Source organism: Dryas octopetala, chromosome 9, assembly GCF_963921425.1.
Source record: "Dryas octopetala chromosome 9, drDryOcto1.1, whole genome shotgun sequence".
NCBI lineage: Eukaryota > Viridiplantae > Streptophyta > Magnoliopsida > Rosales > Rosaceae > Dryas > Dryas octopetala.
In genome coordinates this window covers 10824439-10851843 of record NC_141374.1, presented here as the reverse complement: position 1 = coordinate 10851843, position 27405 = coordinate 10824439, and the positions used below count along the sequence as shown (strand labels likewise).

Genomic DNA, 27405 nt, shown 5'->3' with positions numbered 1-27405 from the left:
ATGACCTCTAAGGACATAAGTAAAAAAAAATTAATAATCCTACTCTACCCACCTACCTCCATACAACAACCTAAACTCTCTAAGCACTAAAATCATCTTCAATGCTTCTATTATATTAAACAAAGACGGCTATGCAAAAGCAGCAAAACTAAGTGCTATTATTTTGGGTATTCAAATCCCCTCCAGGAACCACAATCATGCTTTGCATATACCTCAAAACCGACGACGATATATGATATATTCTTATGTAGTGTAGCTATATTGATATAGAGTATTAAAGAACATGACACTCTGAATCTAACCATGCTCGTCAATACTCTCATCTCCTTCCTCTGGGCTTTTGAGGTTTTGCCATATCAGGAGGGGTTTGTTTCTGTAGCAATGGTCATGGCTAAGTTTTTTGCTGCCTTAATCCTGGCACTCCTTGATTGTCATCTTTATGCTTCAAACCATGGTATGATTCTATTTTCTCTCTTCACCCGCACAACAACAAAAAAAAAAAAAAAAAAAAATTAAAACAAGCAAATCTTGCCTCATAGCCTCATACAAATAAATGACACTTGCATTACAAAAAGAATGGTTTGGCTCTTACAATGGAAGCATGGCTAGTTGAAACACAGCGTTTCAGGTCCATAGTTGTATTCAATAAGTTGGGTAGCTCAATTCCAATCATTCAATCATTGACTCACTTTGACAATACAGTTTGATTTTTAAATCAGAAGAAATATAAAAATATGATGAATTCTTGACTTAAAACTAAATAAAAAAGAAAAAAGAAAAATTGGATATAGAATAGGCATCAACCAAATAGGATCATTGATTTTAAATTTTAGTGACATATAGAAGAATTAGGGTTTATGGAAAAAAATGGGTGAGTGAGATGATAATTTAATTAGGGGTGGGAAAAGTGTTTAGTGGGTGAGTTTTTTAGTTAGTAAATTCAAGAGTATTATAGGAATAATGAGAGGTGAGAAAAATATTATTATATTTTTTTTCAAATTTAATAAGAGTTGTAAAAATAAGGGGAATAGGAAAATAAGACATAAGGTGAAAATATAAGCACTATTTTTTATTATCATATGTGATTGTATCATTGTATGTCATACCACCAAGCCAGTAAATAAAAGATGAATTTTAGAATAAAATTTAAGTCATATATTCAAATAACATAATTAAAAAATAGTTGAATCTTAATTAATGTAAATTCCATCAATCAGTTGAGGTGACTCATCATATAATATAGGTAAGTATTAGATTCCGTGCGTTCACCACCCATGAATCATGTTTCCACAAGTTTCTTTTTGGCATGAATCATCTTTCCACATTGTGTAAGTGTAAATTCATGCCAACTCTAAGCTCTGTGATTAGTGGATGGACTTTTGGCCCTTTCCTACAATCATTGCCATCTAACTCCATCATTTTGTCATTTTCAGTGGTTTGATTGTGATTAGCCATCTACCGATTCTAACTCACAACAAACAAAACATTCATGCTAATTGAAGGAATCAAGGGACAAGGGCCCATCTACAACAAGAGGTATCTGGTACATGAAATTTAAACACATATATTGAAGATCATTATGCGTGTTACTTGCACTAAGGAAATGGACCTACTGATGGGACTCTATTTGTTAATTATCATAGCAGCTTTTAAAGCATAGAATTATAGTGATTATTAAATCATGTAGAAATGGAATACCAATTGGTGCAGAAACAGATCACATTGACATATTCTAAAAGCCTCAATTTACATTAGCCATGATTCTTTCGTACATAGGATGATGAATGTATACAATGATTCGCTCTCTATCTAATGCTCTACTTTGTACTTAGGCATGAATGCACACGTGCTAACTCAAAATAAATATACAAAAAATACAAAGCAGCAAACGTTTTGTAAATGAAGTGAAAATATTTATTTAGAGAAAAGAATAGACAGTTGATTACAAGGCCACTTTAAACCATGACTCATTGGATACTCATATTTGTTATTCAAGTTTTCTGAGTGAACTACATAAGAAAATGGATGCTAATCTTTGTAATAGAACTTTTTCCCACCCAACAAGAAATGTGGGTTCTTTTGTTTTAGTTCCTTCAGTGTATGAATAAATTGACGCAAAAATACAGCATCACAGACTCACAGTTGAGTCGGTAATTTTCTAATAAAGCTGTACGGATACATAGGGATACAAAAATTGGCCTACTGCATGCAAATCAGTAACTCGTTCTACCTGTTGGGGAGAGCCTACTCTATGACTGTGCTCCTCTAAGCATGTATAACTGAGAATACATGCTGCCTTACGGCATAAAGTCTTGCTATGCACTACCACGCCACGTTCCTGATTTCTGATGTTGCTTCTTGAAGTTTCTTCTTAAACGACTTAAAACTACTCGGGCTCTTCTTGTTCCAATGAAATGAGGTGCCTCGCTTCAGAAGAGCTGATGTGAACGGTGATCTGGACGTTGGATCTTGTGATGGAGTGTCTTCATACTCTGCAATTTAAGAAAAGAAAAACAAAAAAAGAAAACAAAACAAAGAGAAAAGGTCACATTACTGAAAGTTGTAGAAATTGGTGATCAATTATTGGTGTAAGGAAAGATTAGTTAGATTTTCTAGCTAAAGAACTTCAGTTGTAGCCTTGTAAGTAGGCCAGAAAAGACGCGAAACAGCCAGCACGACCTCCTGTTTGTTTTGCAGAGACAAAATATAGCGAATGGACATAAATACAAGACGAAGCAAAAAAATTCTACTCCCTTTCCTACCAGATTTTCCAAAACAAGTATGGAACCTAGCCTTTTTTATTCTTAAACCACAAATATAAGAACAAAATGGAGAAAAATCATCAGATTGAAGACAAAGAAAATTTCAAAATAACAATTCAAGCAAACGCTTTCAGGCCATATTTCCACTAAGTTCTTTTATGACTGAAGATAAAATTGTTTGAGTTATCATTCCTGAAGCAATTGTGTCAAAAGCTTTAACAACATATTTGTTGCTAAGTGATAGAAAGATTTCCTTTTCAAATTTTAAAAGGGAGACCTTCATCCTCTGCACAATCTTATTGGAAATTTGCTTAGGCTATCTCTCAGATGCAGAAATAATTAAGGGCATGATAGCCACACTAAGACTGGTTCTGAGTGAGTTCCAGGATAACATAAAGAAAACCCACATCCCCACTTTTTCCAACTTTTTTCTTTCTTTTGCCAAATCCCACTATCTCCACGAACATTACAACCCAAAGCAAAATAAAAAAGTATATATCATGCAATCAAATAGGTAAGAGAGGAAATATCACCTGATGACATGGGGAGTTGATACTGCCTTTTTAAGAATTTGGAGGCTTCTCTATCTTTCTTGTGGCATAAAACCCGTATCAAAGTGTGGGCACTATTTAAGCGCATAGGGTTATGACCATGTGAATCTAAGCTTGATGGTATTTGTTCACTTGCAGCCATCAGCATTTGGATAAGAGATTCAGTCTGTGGAAACAGAAGTTGTGTCATACTGCCAGTTTCAGCTGTTCAATTGGGGGTACACAATTCTCATTACAAGAGGCCAAACCTGAAGTGAATACAAGTTCAATATCTGCTCAGAAAATTTTGCTTCCTGCTCCACTAGTGATCGGGGTAGGCCTTCTCCATCAGCTACAAAAAATTCCTAGGAAGTCAAGCAACATAGCTGCATTAGCAAGCAACACGTGGTTATATATATTGATAACATGTAATGAGCATGTATGAGCTTAACCAATTACCAAGGAACCCAGTTACATTCCCAGGCTATCTCCACATGTTAGGGATGTTATAAAGAGGTACTTGTTTATGCTCACAGAGCGTGTGTGACATGAATATGTTAGCAATTTCCAGAGTTTTGAAAATTGATCTTTTTGGTCATGGAGTTATAAAGAAATTTGGTAGAAAGCATTCTATTTAAAGTTAGTGGTGACACATTTTACCATTTCTTTCTATACAGGTCAATTACATGAGTATTTAAGGATTAAGAGTCATTTAGTCTCAATGGTAGTGGAGAGAGAGAGAGAGCACCATACCTTAAGTGTGGTAAAGTCATCCTCCATCAGTACAATATCTGAATCAGAAAATGCACGAGAAGGCCCTCCATCAAGCAGCACCCATACAAAGCCTTCCTAAACCACATATGATGCAAGATTAAGACCACCAGAAAGGTGCCACAAGAGATTAGTTTCTAACAATGAGACATACCAGTGATGCTCGACAGATGCTTAAAACCACAGCATCTCTAAGAGAATCATCAATTAAGCCACACACATTGCCAAGGACCTACAACAATGCCTTAAAGGTGAATAGAATCCAGTTGACACTACTTCATAGAAACCATAACCACAAACTTCAGTAGCTCGGGTACCATCAAAACAAGAGAGAGAGAGAGAGAGAGAGAGAGTGTGTGTGTGTGTGTTTAATATCTTACAGTATCAATATGTGTAAGAACACCATCCAAACGAGAGCCTTCAACGTTACCACAATATAAACCAAAAAGGAATGCATGTCTGAGATCCCAAAACATGACTCTTGCACCTAGAAATTGAATTTTAATAAACATGATTAAGGTTAATTGTCTTCTACCAAAAGAATGATGATGTTAAGGATGAATAACAAAATTTAGTTATCATTTTATCAGTAGAAAAAAGCTAATTCACTGTGGGGCATTGTGAATGCAAATTAATTTAATCTGCTCACCAGTAAAGTCACAAATTTTGTGGATATTATTTGCTGCAGTATCCCTGATAATGTGAAAGGTGGTGACAAAGAGCTCATCGACTTGTTCATTACATGTAGTTCCTTGAGGCTGTTCTTTGGCTGATAATAAGAAAATAAAATAATAAAAAATTCCAACCAATTCAGTTGCGTTACACTTAAACAGGAAAATTTTCATTTTACCTCGGAATTTTCTAAAGTCATTTTCCACTTAAAAGGAAAAAAGTTTTTGTTTTACTTGGCATATCCCTTGTTAATGATATTCCATGTAATTATGATGTCCACAACTTAATAAATAATCCATTGTATAAGCAATTGGACTTTCAGTCTGGGGAAAAAATTAGGAAAATAAAAAACATGAATGAAGCTGTGGTGAAACGTCACACAGGCAAGTCCTAGCAACAGCCCGTTTCTGTGACGACACCAACCAGCATCAGTGCATTAATTGGTCCATCTTGCAAAGCATTGTCCTAATAAAAGGCTAAGCAAGGTTAGCACCATGGATATTATGCACAGTAATCATACAGAGGAAGAGCAAGGCCAATGGTGCAACAATAATAGTAAGTACAACCTTTGTAATGCAAAAACAAATAAGAACTGAACAGGTTAAGCAACTGTAAAGGATATGTTGGGATCAAGCCCACCCTTCTCTTTAGTTTTGTAGTTATTTGTCCTTAAGTGGAAACTTTTATACCTAGCATGAAGCCTACAACTCAACAAACAATAGATAAACAGGACATCACTGAGTACAATATAATGCAACAAAGTTACCCCATTTTTTATTAACAGATTGTCTGACAAGCGCCCAAGATTTTCTGATACCATCTTCTAATATCTCAATTTGTTTCTGAATATACTGCAGGAAGAAACATAAATCAGTGCATTGTATTCGTTCAAGTAATTAAAAAATGTAACACAATCAAAAGGAAGAGGATGGAAGAATGCAAAGTGAAGAATTTTCAAACTGGGCTCAAAAAATTTAGCTGCAATACACTCAAATCTATCAAGATAAGTCAAAACATCGAAAGCAAAAAATTATTGATACACATTAGTATCTTCTCTTTGATTTTGCATTGGTCTTGCAGTCTTATAATCGAGCACCGATAAAATATGAATTCTTGTCCTCCACTATGCTCAAAGGATTTTAAAATCCCAAATAAATATTGTCGCTTCTCTAAAGTTTGAAGGCACTTGTGTGTTCTGCATATAGACTGGAAATTTCTCTTTTTTGCCCAAAACTTTTATCATCTAAGTAAACTTATGAAACAATAGTTACAGTTCTCATTTCTGATCTTACTCTTTCTCTAACTATCAAAATCTTGAATACTTGTTATGAAAGATGAGATAATTACAAGGTCTATTTTGAAATTACAAGCATCAGAGACAAGAAGAAACACTAGAATCAGATAAAAAGATTTACTTGTTCCTGCAAAATCATTTATAAATATCACAAAAATAAAATGACTATTAATAATCAAAATATTAACTTACTTTTAAAGTGTTCAGTCTGATACAAAGTTTGGGTACTGTCAAATTATTCAACTTTTCATACACATTGTCATCCAAAAGCATACACTCAAGCAACTTTTTCTTCATCACCGGAATAGTCGTCTCCTTGTAACGAGTCAATGGAGGAACTGATGGATATAATTGGTTCTTCTCAACTGCATAGTAGAGGAATTATGATTATTTATACAATAAACTACATCTCCTTGTTACAGTAATGTTTGAAGACGTATCATCAGAAAATGTATAGATGCCTATAGGAAATCCATTCAATACCAATAAAGTCAGCTAGTAAGTCCTTATTACCATTGCTAGATTAAGCAAAGGAATGAAAAATAGGGAAAATCCTCAATTAAGGCACCTGGTATCTTTAGCAAAAAGTTTTATTTCCTCAATTTCTCAAAAGATTCAATTAAAGTTTAAGCCGGCACATATGAATTTAGTTGGTTCAATGCATCCTGTAAGCCTCTTTCATTTTGCCTGATCAGGCAAGAGAATTATCTCATGATAGTTACAGCTGCACAACTGTATCCATATGTAAAATATTTTTTTTATTTTTTCATTTTTTTAAATGCCATGTCCATATATAAACTTGATAGATCATTCAGAAATCTTGTTCACATATTTTTCTAGTATCATCATTTTGCTTTAAAACTGTTAGTTCACAGAAGGTAAAAGATAAGATTATTCTCTAGTAACAACCATAGGCCCCTTCACACATTGGCCTAACCCCAAAAGAAAATAAGTTAAAATACCAAATTCAAATTCCACATTGAGCTCATGTTCAGTTGCATTGCAAGCGTGATTTTGTCAAGTGAAACTCAAGGAAAAAAAAAATAGTGTAATCCCTTAAATACATTAGTATAGTAACTTGTATATTACCAAACTGGTCGAGCAATTTCAGCAAATAGGCATCCAAGGTGTGGAAGACAACAGATAACAGAGCTTGCAAATGCGTGATGTCCATAGGGAGATTGAAGCCAAAGAATTGATCCACAGTCTGCAAGTTGGATTTAAAACCAATGAAATGAAACAAAAACCCAAGCTGGTCCAAGATATATATTTAGAGAAACAATTAGAACAGTAATCTGGGCTAATCCTCAGAGAAATTTATATAAGACAATTAATACCGAGGTGTAAGCATACTCACATTGTTATCTCTATTCTTCTCAAGTAGGATACCATTAAATTGTTTTCTTATAACAAGACAATATAACTATCATTGGACAATTGAGAGGATTTTTAAGTGAAAAGACAAAGACAAAGACAAATTCAAAAAGCTCAATGAAGCAACCTCTGTTCTATTAACTTCCATCTATTCTTCTGTCATGATAGTTAGGTGAATCTCTATCATACATTATCATGAAATACATTGCAGGTAGTTAAAAAAGAATCTCAGTTCAATGAAATATGCCACAAATAATGTTTTAGCTATATTACATACCTCCTCTATAATTCTAAATACTTCAATTATTGATGCTGCCTGTCTTTGCTGAGATGACAAAGGCTCCCATTCCTGCACATTGCCAAAAATTAATGATAAAGTTTTCAGCATATGTTAAAGAGAAGACTCCTCTTATTAAAGCATGTCCAAACTTGAAAATTTATTTACTGGTTTCTCAAATGTTTAAGTAGAGGGTCAACTCATACATCAGATATCAGACTTATCTAGGGCTGGAAAAGAAGAAAAATAATAAATTCTATCAACAAGTGAACATTATTGTTAGACAAATGCCTTTGTATGTACCAACCAAGCAGTGCATGTATTTACTTTCCTTTTACCCACTGGTTGCCTAGAATCACACTATTAGTTTTTTTGATAAGCTACTAGGCAACAGGAGACAAATGGATCCTATATCCACCAATCACACCATAGTTATTTTTTCCTTGTTAATTCAGTGCATTTGTTTAGTCAGACAGGTATGAAAAGGTTATAATTGCATTTTAAAATAACACCATCCAAGTCCACGTAGAGACGACCTCAAGATCAAATGCTCGTCCAGTCCATTCCAAGATACGTGCATGCTGAGCAATCACCCAATCAATAATGATAGGTTTAGCAACTTCACCAATCTGCTCAAAAAAGAAATGGCAAACACTTTGACTTGTCATCTAAAATGAAGCTGAAGAAAGCAATATCATATTCTAGCTACACTACATAACAATGAAAAATTCAATTACAATTACAAGCTCTCAAATGCATGCATGGTGCAAATCTTTTCAAAACTGAAATTGTCAGTTCTTCAGTTTCTGTCACATTGGACCCAGCACCAAACAAAATGCACAGCAGAAACTGTATTGAATTCCATCAAGCTCCCAGAATCTCCAGAACAGAATGATTGTCTCACTATTAATGTGTGATATAGAGCATAAAAAAATTCAATGCAAGCAGCAAACAAACCACAAACAGATAAACTAACCGGATAATGGTGCAAATCTTCGCTATTTGCTGGGTTACCAGTATTATATAACCGAGTTAGGGCATGATCCAATAAATAAGCAGCGGCAAGCACTGATTTAACATCTTCAGAAAGAGATGACACTCCATCGAGAAATGGTTTCTACATATTAATACAACAAGTCAATCACCAGTTAACAACATACCAGCTGCAAGGAGATTGGTAATTCTTTTATTAAAAAGGTCCAAAAACAAACCAGTTTTTCCCAATAAATCTGGTGCAATAGCATAGCTGCGGTCATCCCAGATTTTGGACACCATTTACATAGCTCCGGATAGAACACATTTAACTCTCTCTCAGCAATGGACCTCAGTTCATTTGCAAGCACATCCAACGGATGCTTCTTTTCCACTTTGGATAAATGGACTATGTTACTTGCTACCTAACAGTATAAAAATATAAGTTTCATCTAAAACTGAAAGGACATCTAAATTGTATACAAACTTGAAATCATAAACATGTCCTACCCGCCTGTATGCAGCTTCAATAGACCTTTTCACATAAGATTCAAGTATCGGAGCAGCATCCTCATTGAGAATATTCAACCTGCTCAACTGCATGTATGAAATTTTTCATGAGATTATTTATCCTTACAGTTACTTCAATTGAATTCCAACCATCCAAGTCTCTTCAACCAACAAATAAAACAAACAAAAAAGATATATAATATATATGGAAGTAACAGAAACCTACCAACTACTGAGAAAATCTATTTGTGTAGTATAATTTATTAAACACCAACTGGAACCAATTAGACCATGGAAGTAGTATAATTTATTAAAAGCCACTAATATCCATTGCTAGCTAAGAGTGTATCAAGTCTAACCTTTATATCACCACCATCACCAAAAGTAACAATGCCAACTGCTGACACTAAGCTCATCATTCTTTTTAAGTGGTAAGGTTGCTGAAATAAGAATATAAAAATTAGAAAGATAATATTTGGAAATGCAAATACATTCTACAATTTTTTTTAAAAATGTAAATTTTACAAGACTTCTATAAAACATCCATAGATAGAAGAAAAAAGTAAAATAAGTCGGCATTATTTAACAAGAAGTTACAAAGTTTAGACAATTGTCATTTCATTTTTATATTTGAGTAACAATGAGATATATAAATGGAACATAAAAAATTAAAAATTAAAGAAAATTAGAAAGGAGTAAAGACCATCAGGTAAACACTGCTGCATGATCCAAAAAGTTTTGGCAATCACATACTTCGAAATTGGGACATAATTAACAGAAGCATTAAAGAATATCAATTAACCTGACTGAAATGCAGATGATAGTCTTGCAGTTTACTCTCGCACCAGATGCTTATCAAGTAGAAGACAGCCTCAACCAAACTTAACTTTATCTCAATGCCATTGCACTGCCTTGAACATAACAGGCTATTCGTGTATAGCCTCACCTTCTCATCATCATCTTCAGCTGATATAAGTTTCTGCAGCTCGAGCATTGCATATTCTAACAGCACAGCCTCATCTGTTCCAACAAACTTCAGCACAGAAATTTGCCTTAGATAAACTGATTAAAGATGGTATTAAGCAATAAGCATTGACAGGGCAAGTGAAGGACAATGGTAAAGGTAACCTAAACAATGAAGGTCCAATATTCTTTCAATTCTCTACTCCAAGATTTAGGAAAGGTTTGAAGCCATCAGCGTTTAAGATATGGAATTAAGAACCGCTGAGGCAGACATTTTCTCGGCCACAATATTAAAGAGATACTTATCTTTATACTATATATTCACCCAGTGCACAAATAATGCTATAAAATTAACATATTTCATGATGAAGTCCACACAAGTTTAAAAAAGGTAAATGATTATATTTTAATCATGATTACCAAAACATGCTCCATAAATGTTAAATCATTAAAACTAACAAGTATACCTGTCGGAAAAGGACCCACCCATATAATGCATCATGCATTTTTTGAGTGATGCCTAAAGTAGACCACGTCAATTTCATATGCATCAGGAACTCTTCAGCTTCCTAATAGAACAAAAGCAGCAAATTTGAGCTTCAAACAAAAGTAAAACGACAAGTACGTTAACAAAAATTGCTTAACAAAAATTAAGACAAGGCTATATATCTACCGCTATCAGCTGGCCTTCATCAAGAACATCAAACACACCAAGAAGTAATTTCTCATAAAGTCTAATATTCAAGTGATACGCAGAAGTCCAATAATAGGTCTCACTTTGGATACTAAAGTGTCCTGGAAGAGATGACAACTTTACAGCCACCTGTTTGATAACGGATAGAACCTCTGCCCGTTCAGAAGGAGACATAAAGTCCCACTCCTGCAACATCCAGAAAAACGATCAGGGACATCATCAAATTGTGGGGACAATTAAGATAAATACACAGCAAGAATCTCAATAAGTAGTCAGATCCATCGGTACTATAAGACTGTAAACTCACAACCACACACCTTCGCATTTCTGACCGTAGCAAGAGATTGCTTTATAGTTAGATGATCATGGGCTACAAGATTAGAAGAAAAACAGAGAAGTTCTTCTAAGATACTTGCCTACAAAATGAGTTGCAAAACATTCTGTTAAGTCAAAGCATAAAATGATCCTTCTATATTGGTAACTAGATAACTAAATCCTTTAGAACAACACAAACAAGACTGAAGAACTATGTAGATATCAAGTCAATTATCAAATTCCTCAACCTCTCAAACTTACCGTGTATTTTGGATTAAACAATTAACCAGATGAAAAGCTTTTGATGGGACACAGTGTATTGCCTAGCTTTTACTATAACAACCCTCCATTATAGCCAAGGTCGCTATAACAATTCAAGGTGTGACAGTATACCAAGTTCACATATTTCTGAAATGGAAAGGATATGATTCTAAGATATCCTGAAGTTGATCATTACCTGTCTATTCTTCCATTGCATATAAGATTTTTCATTTGAAAACTCTGATTTAAAAGTGCCATTTAAAAGCCCCAACAAAATTTGAGGAACATCAATTTGCACCCGTGTTCTCCCTGAAGCTAACTGCATCAACTTTTTCCGAGTGCACTCATCCATCGTTTCTGAAATCTAGGAAAGAAGAAATAATTTGCTTCTGAGAGGAAATAGTTGAACAATTAAGTGAGAAAGGAACAGTGAAAAAAAATATATATATCCTTCTCTTCAATTTATTGGTGTTTGCAACTCCAGGCAGGGCCAATTATGTCATGGAAAACTATTTATTATGAAAGCCACCAACAGAAGTAAAAAAATATATGCTTAAGCTTTTTCTTTACCCTTCTTTTTAGAAGCACTTTATCTGAGCAGTGGAAATATTGAAGTATAACATCAACTGAAAGTGGTATAAGCTAGAATTTCGTAAAATTTATCACCTCAATATTTTTAACAAATAGAAAAATTGAAACAGCTCCTAATGGGCATGGGACTCAAAGTGCACAAGTTATTTACAAAAAAAAAAAAAAAAAAAGACCACCACAGACAAATGATGACCAGAAAGGAAAACCAGAAATTTGGCAAAATCAATAAGATCCAAAGCAAGGAAGAGGAAGGTAAGTACACTGTCCATGTCCTTAAGAAATGACAAATGTCACTCCAATCTCATGGATAGAATTATCAAAATTTAAGCACTCAAAAATTGAAAAATTCCAACCCCTATTGCCCACCACATCTATCCATTCTCTCTCACAACTTCTTAAAAATCATTTTCAACATATATCATCCAACTGTATTAAGATATGCATCCTGTATCTTTTCCAGAAGATATAAAGGAGCCATATTCCTATGGATAGTTATTATTTACCATGTCAAAATAAACATATTCAAATCTAAAGTCAGAGGTTAACCGACGACTTTAACTGAAGAGACTAGTTAACAGATCAGTATATAAATGCATATTAATGAGTGCATTCAGTTTTAAATGTGATACATATAAACAACTTTCCAGACATTAGATTCCAGGATACATGCATAATCACATTTAATTGAAAAGATTTCTGCATCTTTCCTTAGAAAATAATAGATTACCTGCATCTGCACCCGGATGGTGTGCATCAGCCGTAAATGTCTTTCAAGAGGCTGAGAATGCACATTTGTTTTATCCTTTCGACTCTTCAATCTAGACAGAAATTTGGAACTCCTTTGTTTCTTTCTATCCTCAACTGAGCATATTTCAATCCTGGTTACATAAAGACAGAGTAAGATGGCAAGAGAGAAATAGAGAGTAAAAGACTAAACTCCGCATCAAATCAAGGTGTCAAAATGCCGTAACTGAAAGGCAGTAAATGTTTTGTATGAAAGAAACAGGGGTTGCGCCACATACATACACATACACAGAACGAGAAGAGTGAGAGATTACCCAGAAGTTGCCATAGATGCAAGCAATATTTCATAGGCTGACTCCCGCAAGTCATCATCGGACAATCCTTCAAAAGTTCTAAAGCTACGTTACAGTTTACTCAAAATATGAAAGGCCAGAGCTTCAGGATACAAGTATATAAATCTTTACAGAAATGATCACATAATGTTGTGGAACAAATCATATCATCACTGAAAAAGACGGGAGTGACTATCATTTGAGGATCCTCTCATTTCATAACTTTTTTTTTACAGAACATGACCATATCAAATTGCAGACCCATTATTTTATAACTAAAAATATACACGAAGCAACTGATACCTGTGTTCAGAATAGGCAATCCCAATGAAAGAATTTTAGAATCTTCAACAGGCTTTGGAGGTGTGCTTGTTGAGGCTCTATATTTCAAACCATAGTCATCACCAGCCTTTGCAGTGTTCTCAACATTCAAAGAATCCAGGTGGCTAGATGAACTTGATGCATTGTTAGTGGTTTGTCTCACATTTATGGGAGAAGGAGCCCGCCGAGGAGGTGATCCAGATGATTCTGGATCAGAAAGTAGAAAAAAGGAATCCCCTAACTGGGAATGAATCTGCCAGAAAAGTAAAGCATAAGGAAAATGAATCCTAACAGAGAGAAATAAAAAGAAACCTAACTTGAGAAGAAACAAAGAAAAATCTTAAGGGAATTCATGTCAAGCTTCTATGGGTTTTGGGTCAGTTTGCTTTACTTTCAAACACACACCTATGCTGTCCAAACAGATTTGGAAATGTCTATTCTCTCTTAAATTGCATTTTCAAAGCATTTCTCACTTTTGTCCCAGTTGTTGAGCCAGAGCAAAACAACCACCATAACAAAAATTAAACCTCTATGTATAATTGTATATGTATTGGAGCAGAAACATATACAAGAAATAGTTAAATTCTTACCATTAGAGGGTAAGAAGATTCATGGAAGTACTTCTTAGTAGCTTCAGGTATATCCAACACTCCACCTAATTGCAAAAAACAATTAAATAAATTAGACGAAAGCATTTTTATCATTCAGCTCAATTTTGTAGCGAAGTGAAATGAAAAAACGACTTGCCGGATTTGACGCAATCGAGAACATAATCGACACTGAGAGTATCGAAATCGATGTGGTAAAGAGAAGAGGTGGCAGCGGGTCCGGACCCGGACGGGGTTCGGAGCTCCGTGACCAGACCCGATGACAAGAGGAACTCCAAGAGCTTACGACGGTCGCGGCGGTAGCGCTGCAATAGAGTGTGGTGATGCTCCATCGTCGTCAGCTGCTCTGCTCCTACTCAGTACTCAGCGCGCAGAGAGACAGGGATCATCGGTACATGTCGTATTGTCGGGTCCAGGAGCGCCAAAAAGCACAAAGTGAAAGCGCACCAACTGTTTAACACGCTTTTCTTTTTCTATTCCTCTTTTGGGGTACATTGTATTTTTGCCACTCAATTTTGATAATTTTTATGTTGACCACTTCTCTATTTTTTTTTCTGACTTTTGAATTTAAAATTTATGATGAATTATATTTTTGAATCCCTGTATTAATGTAATTGTCATTTAAGTTTATATAGTTTTCTTTTAGCAAACAATGATAACTTTATTCATGGAACAAAATATACAGATAATCAAAACCGATCATCCCTCAAAGCATCTCCAATCCTTCCCCGATATATTCCTCAAATTAGTTGATAAATTTGAGTAAAAAGTTAAATTTAGAGAAGAGTATTTCAATGGTAATGTTAAATTTTTCTGTAAGAGAAAATTATAGATTTTGTCAACTTATTTTATACCTAGTTTAATTTTGGTCCACGATTTTTCTTAAGTTCTATTTTGGTCTACTAATTATTTAACTTGTTTAAGGGTGTGATTTGGATTGGAAAATCCGAATCCGACCGATTCCTATCCGAAAATTTCCAATTTTATTATGAATCCGAAATTGCCGAATCCGAAAATGCCGAAATCCGAAAATTCCGAAAAAAATTGGATTGGAATTGGAATGTTTATGTAAATTCCGATCCGAATTCCGATCCAAAAAATTTCGAAATGTTTCGAAGGCATTCCGATCCAATATTTCCAAAATTATGCAAATTTATTCCATATTATATATTTTATCATTTATTTAGTATGATACATATAACATATATTTTAAAAAAGATGACTAATATTATTAATATAAACACATGTACATTATAAATATATGTGTATCATAATAACATAAATGGTAAGTTGGTAACACAAACACCCACATTTTCCGTACATGTAATTACTTTTTTTTTTATTATTAGGAAGGGGAATTGAAGATATGGAGCAATTCTACAGTTATTCCAATTGGAATATCCCACCAATTGTAATTACTAATTACTAAATATTTAAGCTTATTATTTTCAAAATTTCAAACATGATATATATATATATATGTGAGTAACATGTATCTACTAATGACATTTATTCTAACAATGTTGGATGAGCTCCAAAGATTAATCCCCCACCTCTAAGATATGTGCTATTAAGCCTATTATACATTCATAGTGACATTTATTTCTCTTATATAATATGTATGTTATAATATATAATATATACCATTAAACATACACAATATATATCATACATAATTTATTTCTTAACATACATAATCTAGCAATGAAAAACTTGCTAAATTGCATCTTTCTTTTTTTTTCCTTCTTTTCTAGATTTTTTTTATGGTAATGGTATGAGATGGTATGGTTCTAAATGTTATTTAAATTAATATTTTGAATTTTCTTTTTAAATTGGACATATATTTTAATTACATTTTAATATAAATATTGAAATGCATCATAATCTATTGTCTTTTAATGTTTGTTTGTTTGTTAATTTCATCATTATTCTAAAAAAAAAAATCCAAACATGTTCTAAAAAATATTATGAAAATGTGAAAATTCCGATTTTTTATTCGAAAATTTCAAATTTTATCCGAAAGTTCCGAAAATGTTATATTCCGAAAAATTCCGAAAATTCCGAGAAATCCGAAAATTCCGAATCGGAATGAGATGTTGAAATTCCGATTTTTTGGAATGGAAATTGAAACATAAATTTCATTCCAAAATTTTTTGGATTGGAATTGGAACACTCTATTTCCGATCCGATCCGGCCGAAACACACCCCTAAACTTGTTCAATAAAAGTCCAGTCCAAAATTTCAGTTTTGGAGTTTATAATTTTAAATCCTTTGAGTTGTGTTTTCTTCAATTATAATTGAAGTATAAGTTATATTTCATTATTTCTTAGTTATAAGAACCAATTTGGAGTATTAGAATAAAAGATAATTGAAGTTGAGTGAAGTTTGAAAAATCTGAAAGTTTTTTAAGAAAAATTGGTTATTTCGGATATTCTATTTTAGAGTTAATTATCTTGAGTTTTAGAACTCCAATTTAAATGATATTTATATGGTTGTAAAGAGGAGATGCATGCCTTTAAAACAAATACAGTAAAACCCCTATAAATGAATGTTCGATAAATTAATAACCTTGGTTAAATAATAAAATCTTCCGGTCTCAACTCGGGCCAATGTACTAAACTAATAACTTCACTAAATGCATAAGATAATAATTTTTCTTAAAATCCTTTAGGGCCCAACGAATATATACATTAATAATTGATGAAATACATAAAAAAAAATAGCACATAAAAATTCATAATACATATAAAAGAATTTTTTACTTAACAATTTCTATTTTCTCAATTCAGCTTTTTCTCAAAATATGCTTTTAAAGTCGTTTGCCTTTTCTTTGTACCTAAACCGAATTGAACCTCATCCTTAATTTTTTTCCAATGCATACACCACATTTGATATATTTTTTTTCATTTTGAAAACATTTGATTTCTTAGTTCTTAACTTATTTCGAAAATGTATGTATATGTACTTATCTTGAATATAGTTAATCTTCTATTTCTTTATCCATGTATATATGTACTTATCTTGAAATCACTTGATTGTCTAGTTCTTAACATCCATTTAAAAGTTTGAAGTCATACATGCATCTTTGTTTTTTTTTATATAAGATACAGGTATCTTTGTCAAAAAAAAATAATACATGAACAAAAAAACACATAAAACTAATTTTAAATTAATAAATTATTCATTTATCGATATATAAATAACTCCTCGAACATAATAATTTTTCTTAGTCAACATAGTATTAAGAGTTAATTACACTTACACCCCCTGAGGTTTATCGTCTTTTCACATATACCCCATGGGGTTTCAAAAATTACACATACACCCCCTGAGGTTTCAAAACTATTGCATATAACCCCCTACAAGAGAAAAAAATAAATAAACAAAAAAGAAAATATTTGTATTGAGGTTGAACCTTACACTTTAAGTAATATTATTAGGCCATTTCACCCCCTAGCATGCATTTTTACATAATTTCTTATCATTTTTCGTCTCCTATAGGGGGTAATATGCAACAGTTTTGAAACCTCAGGGAGTGTATGTGTAATTGTTGAAACTCCAGGGGGTGTATGTGAAAAAACGATAAGCCTCAAAGAGTATAAGTGTAATTAACTCTAGTATTAATTTATAGTGGTTTTATTTATGTTTGCTGAATTTGGGTGAGATTTAATAGAGTAAAATGTGGGCCAAATTTGAGAAAACAAATCTGAACCTTTATTGAACAAGTGAAACAATTAGTGGACCAAAACAGAACTTAAAAAATATTGTGGACTACTAGAACAATTAGATGCCCCCAGGAACGACTTGAAAAACAATTAGATGCCCTCAGGAATAACTAGGGAAACACTACGGTATGACTTCGGAACCATCAAAACATGACTTAGAATGTCATTAGGTACAATTTGAAATGCACCAAGGGTATATACATTTAAAGTCCCTCGAGTTACGAACTAAAATTCTCAAAGAACGACTTGGGATGCCCAAAGGAACGACTTCAAATACCCTCAGGAACGACTAAAGAAACTCTAGGGTATGACTTTAGAAACGTCAAAACAAAAATTGGAATGTAAATATTAAGAATTTGAAATGCACCAAGGGTATAAATATTTAAAATCCATCGAGTTACGAATTAAAATTTTTAACGAACGACTTCAGATGCCTTAAAGAACGACTGGAGAAGCTCTAAGCAACGACCTGAGAAACACTAGTGTATTACTTGGTAACCGTCAAAACATGACTTATAATGTCACTAGGTACAATTTGAAATGCACGTAGGGTATAAACATTTAAAAACTCTCGAATTACGAACTGAAATTCTCAAGGAACGACTTGGAATGCCCAAAGAAACGACTTCAGATGCCCTTAGGAATGACTTCAGAAACTATAGGGTATGACTTGGGAACCGTCAAAACATGACTTGGAATGTCACTAGGTACAATTTGAAATGCACCAAGGGTATATACATTTAAAATCCCTCGAGTTATGAACAAAAATTCTCAAAAAACGACTTGGGATGCCCAAAGTAACGACTTTAGATACCCTTAGGAACGACTTGGAATACTCCAAGAAACGACGTCAGATGCCTTCAGGAACGACTTTAGAAACTCTAGAGTATGACTTCGGTACCATGAAAACATGACTCATAATGTCATTATGTACAATTTGAAATACACCAAGGGTATATACATTTAAAATCCTTCGAGTTAAGAACTGAAATTCTCAAGTAACGACTTCAGTTGCCATCATGAACGACTTGAGAAACTCTGGGATATGACTTCAGAACCATCAAAACATGATTTGGAATGTCATTAGGTATAATTTGAAATACACCAAGTGTATATACATTTAAAATCTCTCGATTTACGAACTGAAATTCTCAAGAAACGACTTTAGATGCTCAAAGGAACGACTTCAGATGCCCTCAAGAACGACTTGAGAAACTATAGGGTATGACTTCAGAACCATCAAAACATGACTTGAAATGTCATTAGGTACAATTTGAAATGCACCAAGGGTATATACATTTAAAATCTCTCAAGTTATGGACTGAGATTCTAAAAGAACGACTTGGGATGCTTAAATGAACGACTTCAAATGTCCTCAAGAACGACTTGAGAAACTCTAGGGTATGACTTTGGAAACGTCAAAACATGAATTGGAATGTCAATATTTAGAATTTGAAATGTACCAAAGGTATAAATATTTAAAATTTCTCGAGTTACGAATTAAAAATTTTAACGAACGACTTGAGATACTTTAAAGAACGACGGGAAATGCTCTAAGCAAGGACTTGAGAAACTCTAGGATATGACTTGGTAACCGTCAAAACATGACTTGGAATGTCACTAGGTACAATTTGAAATGCACTTAGGGTATAAACATTTAAAATCCCTCGAGTTACGAACTGAAATTCTCAAGGAACGACTTGGGATGCGCAAATGAAAGACTTCAAATGCCCACAGGAAAGACTTAAGAAACTCTAGGGTATGACTTCGGAACCATCAAAACATGACTTGAAATGTCATTAGGTACAATTTGAAATGTACCAAGGGTATATATATTTAAAATCCCTCGAGTTACGAAATGAAATTCTTAAGGAACAACTTCATATTTCCTCATGAACGACTTGAGAAACTCTAGGGTATGACTTTGGAAACGTCAAAACATAAATTGGAATGTCAATATTTTGAATTTTAAATGCACCAAGTGTATAAATATTTAAAATCTCTCGAGTTACGAATTAAAATTTTTAACGAACGACTTAGAATGCCTTAAAGAACGACTGGAAATGCTCTAAGCAACGACTTGAGAAACTATAGGGTATGACTTGGTAACCGTAAAAACATGACTTGGAATGTCACTAGGTACAATTTGAAATGTACTAAGAGTATATACATTTAAAATCTCTCGAGTTATGAATTGATATTCTCAAGGAACGACTTGGGATGCCCAAAGGAACGACTTCAGATACCCTCAGGAACGACTTGGGATGCCCAAAGAAACGACGTCAGATGCCTTTATGAACGACTTGAGAAACTCTAGAATATGACTTCGAAACCATGAAAACATGACTCAGAATTTCATTAGGTACAATTTGAAATACACCAAGGGTATATACATTTAAAATCCCTCGAGTTAAGAACTGAAATTCTCAAGAAACAACTTGGGATGCCCAAAGGAACGACTTCAGTTGCCCTCAGGAACGACTTGAGAAACTCTGGGGCATGACTTCAGAACCATCAAAACATGATTTGAAATGTCATTAGGTACAATTTGAAATGCACCAAGTGTATCTACATTTAAAATTTCTCGATTTACGAACTGAAATTCTCAAGGAACAACTTCAGATGCCCAAAGGAACGACTTCAAATGCCCTCAGGAACGACTTGAGAAACTCTAGGGTATGATTTCGAAACCATCAAAACATAACTTGAAATGTCATTAGGTACAATTTGAAATGCACCAGGAGTATATACATTTAAAATCCCTCAAGTTATGAACTGAAATTCTAAAGGAACGACTTGGGATGCTTAAAGGAACGACTTCAAATGCCTTTAGGAACGACTTAAAAAACTCTAGGCTATGACTTTGAAAACGTCAAAACATGAATTGGAATGTAAATATTAAGAATTTGAAATGTACCAAGGGTATAAATATTTAAAATCTCTCGAGTTACGAATTAAAATTTTTAACAAACGACTTGAGATACTTTAAAGAACGACGGGAGATGCTCTAAGCATGGACTTGAGAAACTCTAGGATATGACTTGGTAATCATCAAAACATGACTTGGAAAGTCACTAGTTACAATTTGAAATGCACTTAGGGTATAAATATTTAAAATCCCTCGAGTTACGAACTGAAATTCTCAAAGAACGACTTGGGATGCGCAAAGGAACGACTTCAAAAACTCTAGGGTATGACTTCGGAACCATCAAAACATGACTTGAAATGTCATTAGGTACAATTTGAAATGTACCAAGGGTATATACATTTAAAATCTCTCGAGTTACGAACTGAAATTCTTAATGAACGACTTCATATGCCCTCAGAAACGACTTAAGAAACTCTAGGGTATGACTTTCGAAACGTCAAAACATGAATTGGAATGTCAATATTTAGAATTTTAAATGCACCAAGTGTATAAAGATTTAAAATCTCTCGTGTTACGAATTAAAATTTTTAATGAACGACTTAAGATGCCTTAAAAAACGACTGAGAATACTCTAAGCAATGACTTGAGAAAGTCTAGGGTATGACTTGGTAACCGTAACAACATGACTTGGAATGTCACTAGATACAATTTGAAATGTACTTAGAGTATAAACATTTAAAACCTCTCGAGTTACGAACTGAAATTCTCAAGGAACGACTTGGGATGCCCAAATGAACGACTTCATATACCCTCAGAAACGACTTGAGAAACTTTAGGGTATGACTTGAGAACCGTCAAAATATGACTTGAAATGTCATTAGGTACAATTTGAAATGCACCAAGGGGTTTATACATTTAAAATCCCTCGAGTTACAAACTGAAATTCTCAAAGAACGACTTCAGATGCCCTCAGGAACGACTTGAGAACATCTAGGGTATAACTTCGGAACCATCAAAACATGACTTAGAATGTCATTAGATACAATTTGAAATGCACCAAGAGTATATACATTTAAAATTCTTCGAGTTACGAACTGAAATTCTCAACGAATGACTTGGGATGCCCAAATGAACGACTTAAGATGCCTTCAGGAACGACTTAAGAAACTCTAGAGTATGACATTGGAAACGTCAAAACATGATTTGGAATGTCAATATTTAGAATTTGAAATGCACCAAGGGTATAAATATTTAAAATCTCTCGAGTTACGAATTAAAATTTTTAATGAACGACTTAAGATGCCTTAAAGAACAACTAAAGATGCTCTAAGCAACGACTTGAGAAACTCTAGTGTATAACTTGGTAACCGTTAAAACATAACTTGAAATGTCACTAGATACAATTTGAAATACAGTTAGAGTATAAATATTTAAAATCTCTCGAATTACATTTGAAATGCACTTGAGAAACCTTTGGGCATCTCAAGTCGTTCATTGAGAATTTCAGTTCGAAACTCGAGAAATTTTAAATATTTATATCCTTTGTGTATTTCAAATTCTAAATATTGACATTCCAATTCATGTTTTGACGTTTCGAAAGTCATACCCTAGAGTTTCTCAAGTCGTTCCTGAAGGCATCTAAAGTCGTTCTTTTGGGCATCCTAGTTGTTCCTTGAGAATTTCAATTCGTAACTCGAGAGATTTTAAATGTATATACCCATAGTGCATTTCAAATTGTACCTAGTGACATTTCAAGTCATGTTTTGATGATTTCTAAGTCATACTCTAGAGTTTCTCAAGTTGTTCATGAGGGCATCTGAATTTGTTCATCTGGGCATCCCAAGCCGTTCCTTGAGAATTTCAGTTCGTAATTCGAGGGATTTTAAATGTTTATACCCTTCGTGCATTTCAAATTGTACCTAGTGACATTCCAAGTCATGTTTTGACGGTTACCAAGTCATACCCTTGAGTTTATCAAATCGTTGCTTAGAGCATCTCCAGTCGTTCTCTAAGGCATCACAAGCCGTTCGTTAGAAATTTTAATTCGTAACTCAATGGATTTTAAATATTTATACCCTTGGTGTATTTCAAATTCTAAATATTGACATTCCAATTCATGTTTTGACGTTTCCAAAGTCATACCCTAGAGTTTCTCAAGTCGTTCATGAGGACATCTGAAGTCATTACTTTGGGCATCTCAAGTCGTTCCTTGAGAATTTAAGTTCGTAACTCGAGGGATTTTAAATGTATATACCCTTGGTGCATTTCAAATTGTACCTAATGACATTCCAAATCATGTTTTGATGGTTCTGAACTCATATTCTAGAATTTCTCAAGTCGTTCCTGAGGATATCTGAAGTCGTTCCTGAAGGTATCTGAAGTCGTTCCTTTGATCATCTCAAGTCGTTTCTTGAGAATTTTAGTTCGTAACTCGAGGGATTTTAAATATATATACTCATGGTGCATTTCAAATTGTACCTAGTGACATTGCAAGTCATATGTTGACGGTTCCCAAATCATACCCTGAAGTTTCTCAAGTCGATCATGAAGGCATCTCAAGTCGTTTCTTTGGGCATCTCAAGTCGTTCCTTGAGAATTTCAATTCTTAGCTCGAGGGATTTTAAATGTTTATACCCTTGGTCCATTTCAAATTGTACCTAGTGACATTCCAAGTCATGTTTTGACGATTATCTAGTCATACCCTATAGTTTCTCAAGTCGTTGCTTAACATCTCCAGTCGTTTTTTAAAACATCCCAAGTCGTTCGTTGAAAATTTTAATTCGTAACTCGAGGGATGTTAAATATTTATACCCTTGGTGCTTTTAAAATTCTAAATATTGACATTCCAATTCATGTTTTGACGTTTCGAAAGTCATACCCTAGAGTTTCTCAAGTCGTTCCTGAGGGCATCTGAAGTCGTTCCTTTGGGCATCCTAAGTCGGTCCTTGAGAATTTCCGTTCGTAACTCGAGGGATTTTAAATGTATATACCCTTAGTGCATTTCAAATTGTACCTAATGACTTTCCAAGTCATGTTTTGATGGTTCCGAAATCTTACCCTAGACTTTCTCAAGTCATTTCTGAGGGCATTTGAAGTCGTTCCTTTGGGCATCCCAAGTCGTTCCTTGAGAATTTCAGTTCGTAACTCGAGGGATTTTAAATATATATACCCTTGGTGCGTTTCAAATTGTACCTAATGACATTTCAAGTCATGATTTGACGGTTCATAAGTCATACTCTAAAATTTCTTAAGTCGTTCCTTTGGGCATCCCAAGTCGTTCCTTAAGAATTTCAGTTCGTAACTCAAGAGATTTTAAATGTTTATACCCTAAGTGAATTTCAAATTGTGCCTAATGACATTCTAAGTCATGTTTTGATGGTTCCGAAGTCATACCCTAGAATATCTCAAGTCGTTCCTGAGGGCATCTGAAGTCGTTTCTTAAGAATTTCAGTTCGTAACTCGATGGATTTTAAATGTATATACCGTTGGTACATTTCAAATTGTACCTAATGACATTCTAAGTCATGTTTTGATGGTTCCGAAGTCATACTTTAGAGTTTCTCAAATCGTTGGGCAGCTGACGTCTTTTCTTTGGGCATCTCAAGTCGTTCCTTGAGAATTTCAGTTCGTAGCTTAAGGGATTTTAAATCTTTATACCCTAAGTGCATTTCAAATTGTACCTCGTAAGATTTCAAGTCATATTTTGACAGTTATCAAGTCATACCCTAGACTTTCTCAAGTCGTTACTTAGAGCATCTATCGTCGTTCTTTAAGGCATCCCAAATGGTTCGTTTGAAAATTTAATTCGTAACTCGAGGGATTTTAAATATTTATAACCTTGGTGCATTTCAAATTCTAAATATTGACATTCTAATTCATGTTTTGACGTTTCCAAAGTGATACCCTAAAGTTTCTGAAGTCGTTTCTGAGGGCATCTGAAGTCGTTCATTTGGGCAACCCAAGTCGTTTCTTTAGAATCTCTGTTTAACTCGAGAGATTTTAAATGTATATACCTTTGGTGCATTTCAAATTGTTCCTAATGACATCCCAAGTCATGTTATGATCGTTCCGAAGTCATACCCTAGAGTTTCTCAAGTAGTTCTTGAGGGCATGTGAAGTAGTTCCTTTGAGCATCATAAATCGTTACTTGAGAATTTCTGTTCGTAACTCAAGACATTTTAAATGTATATACCCTTGGGGCATTTCAAATTGTATTTAGTGATATTTTAAGTCATGTTTTGATGGTTTTCAAGTCATACCCTAGAGTGTCTCAAGTCGTTCTTGAGGGCATATGAAGTCGTTCCTTTAGGCATCCCAAGTCGTTCCTTAAGAATTTTAATTCGTAACTCGAGGGATTTTAATTGTATATACCCTTAATGCATTTCAAATTATACCTAGTGACATACCAAGTCATTTTTTGACAATTCCCAAGTCATACCCTAAAGTTTCTCAAGTCGTTCCTGAGGGCATCTAAAGTCGTTCTTTGAGAATTTCAGTTCGTAACTCGAGAGATTTTAAATTTTTATACCCTAAGTGCATTTCAAATTGTACCTAATGACATTCCAAGTCATGTTTTAACGGTTACCAAGTCATACCTTAGAGTTTCTCAAGTCGTTCCTTAGGGCATCTCAAGTCGTTACTTAGGCCATCACAAGTCGTTCCTTGAGAATTTTAGTTCGTACCTCTAGATAATTTAAATGTTTATACCCTTTGTGTATTTCAAATTGTTCTTAGTGACATTTCAAGTCATGTTTTGACGTTTCTCAAGTTATACCCTAGAGTTTCTCAAGTCTTTCCTTAGGGCATCTCCAGTCATTCTTTAGGGAATCTCAAGTCATTCGTTGAAAATTTCATTTCGTAACTTCTGGGATTTTAAATTTTTATACATTTGATGCATTTCAAATTATAAATAGTGACATTGCAAGTCATGTTTTTACGCTTCACAAGTCATACCCTAGAGTTTCTCAAGTCGTTCCTTATCACATCCTAAGTCGTTTCTTGAGGATTTCAATTCGTACCTCAACATATTTTAAATGTTTATACATTTGGTGCATTTCATCCTTGGTGCATTTCAAATTGTATCTAATGACATTCTAAATCATGTTTTGACTTTTTCCAAATTTAAATTTAGGAAAAGGTTTGAGGGAGGATTGAAGTTGTTCTCAACCATACATGAAAACACATGTGCATGCTTAGCTAAGAGATGCATTGTCACGAGGGGCATACTGACAAGTGCTAAGAGAAAAACAAAAATACAAAAAAAGTTATTATCTTCAGTAACAAGAGCTCCTTTTTTTTTTGTTACAATAAAGAGAATCATAACTTAATCATTATCATCATCTCAACCACACTCATCACTTGGGCTAAACCAATGAATTACCAACAAAAGCTCCCTTTACCAACCAGCCATAATGCCAAATCAATGAATTGGGCTACTTTGCAAACATTGGTTTAAATTATAAATAATAAAAAATTAAATTAGCAAAAAGTCACAAAAAATTGTAAGTTTCACTCATAAACCATGTAAAAGATCAATTTATTTTTAGGCCAAATGACACTTTTGGCCCCTGTACTTTCGTGAAATTTCCACTTTGGTCATGTTCTTTTAATTTTAGCAATTTCAGTCATGTACTTTCAATACGATAGCAATTAAGTTCAAATCGTTAATTTTGTTTAAATTAATGATGAAGATTTCGACGTGAATTGCACGTGAGTGACATTTCAGACATCTTACTCCACCTGAATGCTTATATAAGCCCATATCCGCCCTTATACGCAATCAGTAAGGAAAAATAAAAAGTTTCAATATCAAACTGAATATGTTAAATGGCGAGTGAAGGCTTAAATAGGCATCTAGGTGGATTAAAATATTCGAAATGACACTCATGTACGTGCGAAGCACGTGCTTTTACGTTGAATTTTCCGTTAACAATTTAAACGATGTTAACTATTTGGACTTAATTGCTATCATATAGAAAGTACATGACCAAAATCGCAAAAAATAAAAGTACAGGACCAAAGTGAACATTTCGCGAAAGTACATGGACCAAAAGTGTCATGTTATTTTGTTATGATGCATTATGTAAAGAGTTACACTTTATTTTGTTATGATGCATGATGTAACTCTTGTAAAGTTACATTTTATAATTTCATAAAATTACACTTTATTAAATTATGTAGTGTTCGTATGATTACTCATCTGGGCATAACGACAAGTCACACAAGGCTTAACATCATGTCGTTTGGGCCTAGACCCAAAAGCTAAGCCCCCGCTAGGCTCCGGGCTCCTAGCCCCTGACCTCCTAGGCTTCGGCCTCATAGGCTCCGGCCCCCTAGGCTCCGGCCTCCTAGGCCTTGACCTCCTAGGCTCCGGCCTCCCAAGCTCAAGCCTCCTGGGCCCCCGACCCGTGTCAACTCACTCGGATCCTCGAGACCGGTGACACGTGACGCTTCTACAGTGCAAGTCATCACAAGGGACACGTGTCATCACCGGATTGGTTGACACTCTTCCAAAGGTACTATAAAAGAGGTACCTTCTTGTCACAAAAGGACAATTCAATCAATATTATACTATTCACTCACTCTGCTCACAGTTTCTCTGACCCACTGACTTGAGCGTCGGAGGAGCTTTGGCCGGTACCACACCGGTGCCCTTCCCGCTCACTTTTGTGTACTTGCGCAGGGTGCTTTGGATATCATTCTCTCTCATTACTCACCAGTCGGACCCAGCTACCCGTTCCTATCCCACTTCGACGTGTCATCCACTCAGTGGTGGGTCAACGGGCCCACGTGGTTCGACTCGACGTTGACTGCTTTACCA

At 34.4% G+C, this 27405-nt stretch overlaps 1 protein-coding gene across 6 annotated transcripts; it reads right to left on the bottom strand.

The window, feature by feature from the left end:
- Positions 1 to 1918: 1918 nt before the first annotated feature.
- Positions 1919 to 14416, bottom strand: LOC147273978 (DNA topoisomerase 4 subunit B (DUF810)). 6 transcript variants are annotated; one of them, XM_086256921.1, is made up of 26 exons: positions 14131 to 14416; positions 13974 to 14038; positions 13366 to 13636; positions 13045 to 13111; positions 12714 to 12864; positions 11592 to 11759; positions 11137 to 11235; positions 10799 to 11005; positions 10593 to 10694; positions 9965 to 10195; positions 9522 to 9602; positions 9163 to 9249; positions 8892 to 9077; positions 8657 to 8797; positions 8217 to 8309; positions 7681 to 7752; positions 7119 to 7236; positions 6222 to 6394; positions 5502 to 5586; positions 4713 to 4832; positions 4444 to 4550; positions 4218 to 4295; positions 4046 to 4141; positions 3562 to 3657; positions 3296 to 3479; positions 1919 to 2492 (listed from the first exon to the last, which is right to left on the bottom strand). In XM_086256921.1, the coding sequence occupies exons 1-26, from the start codon at positions 14321 to 14323 to the stop codon at positions 2323 to 2325; spliced, it is 3441 nt and encodes a 1146-aa protein (XP_086113047.1). In that variant the 5' UTR covers positions 14324 to 14416; the 3' UTR covers positions 1919 to 2322. The 6 variants fall into 6 exon arrangements, 2 of the variants coding, with proteins under 2 accessions (XP_086113047.1, XP_086113048.1); XR_015124219.1 differs by lacking the exon at positions 1919 to 2492 and having other exon boundaries at positions 3341 to 3479; positions 3562 to 3644; XR_015124222.1 differs by lacking the exon at positions 1919 to 2492 and having other exon boundaries at positions 3423 to 3479; positions 3562 to 3644; positions 4046 to 4137.
- Positions 14417 to 27405: the final 12989 nt, after the last annotated feature.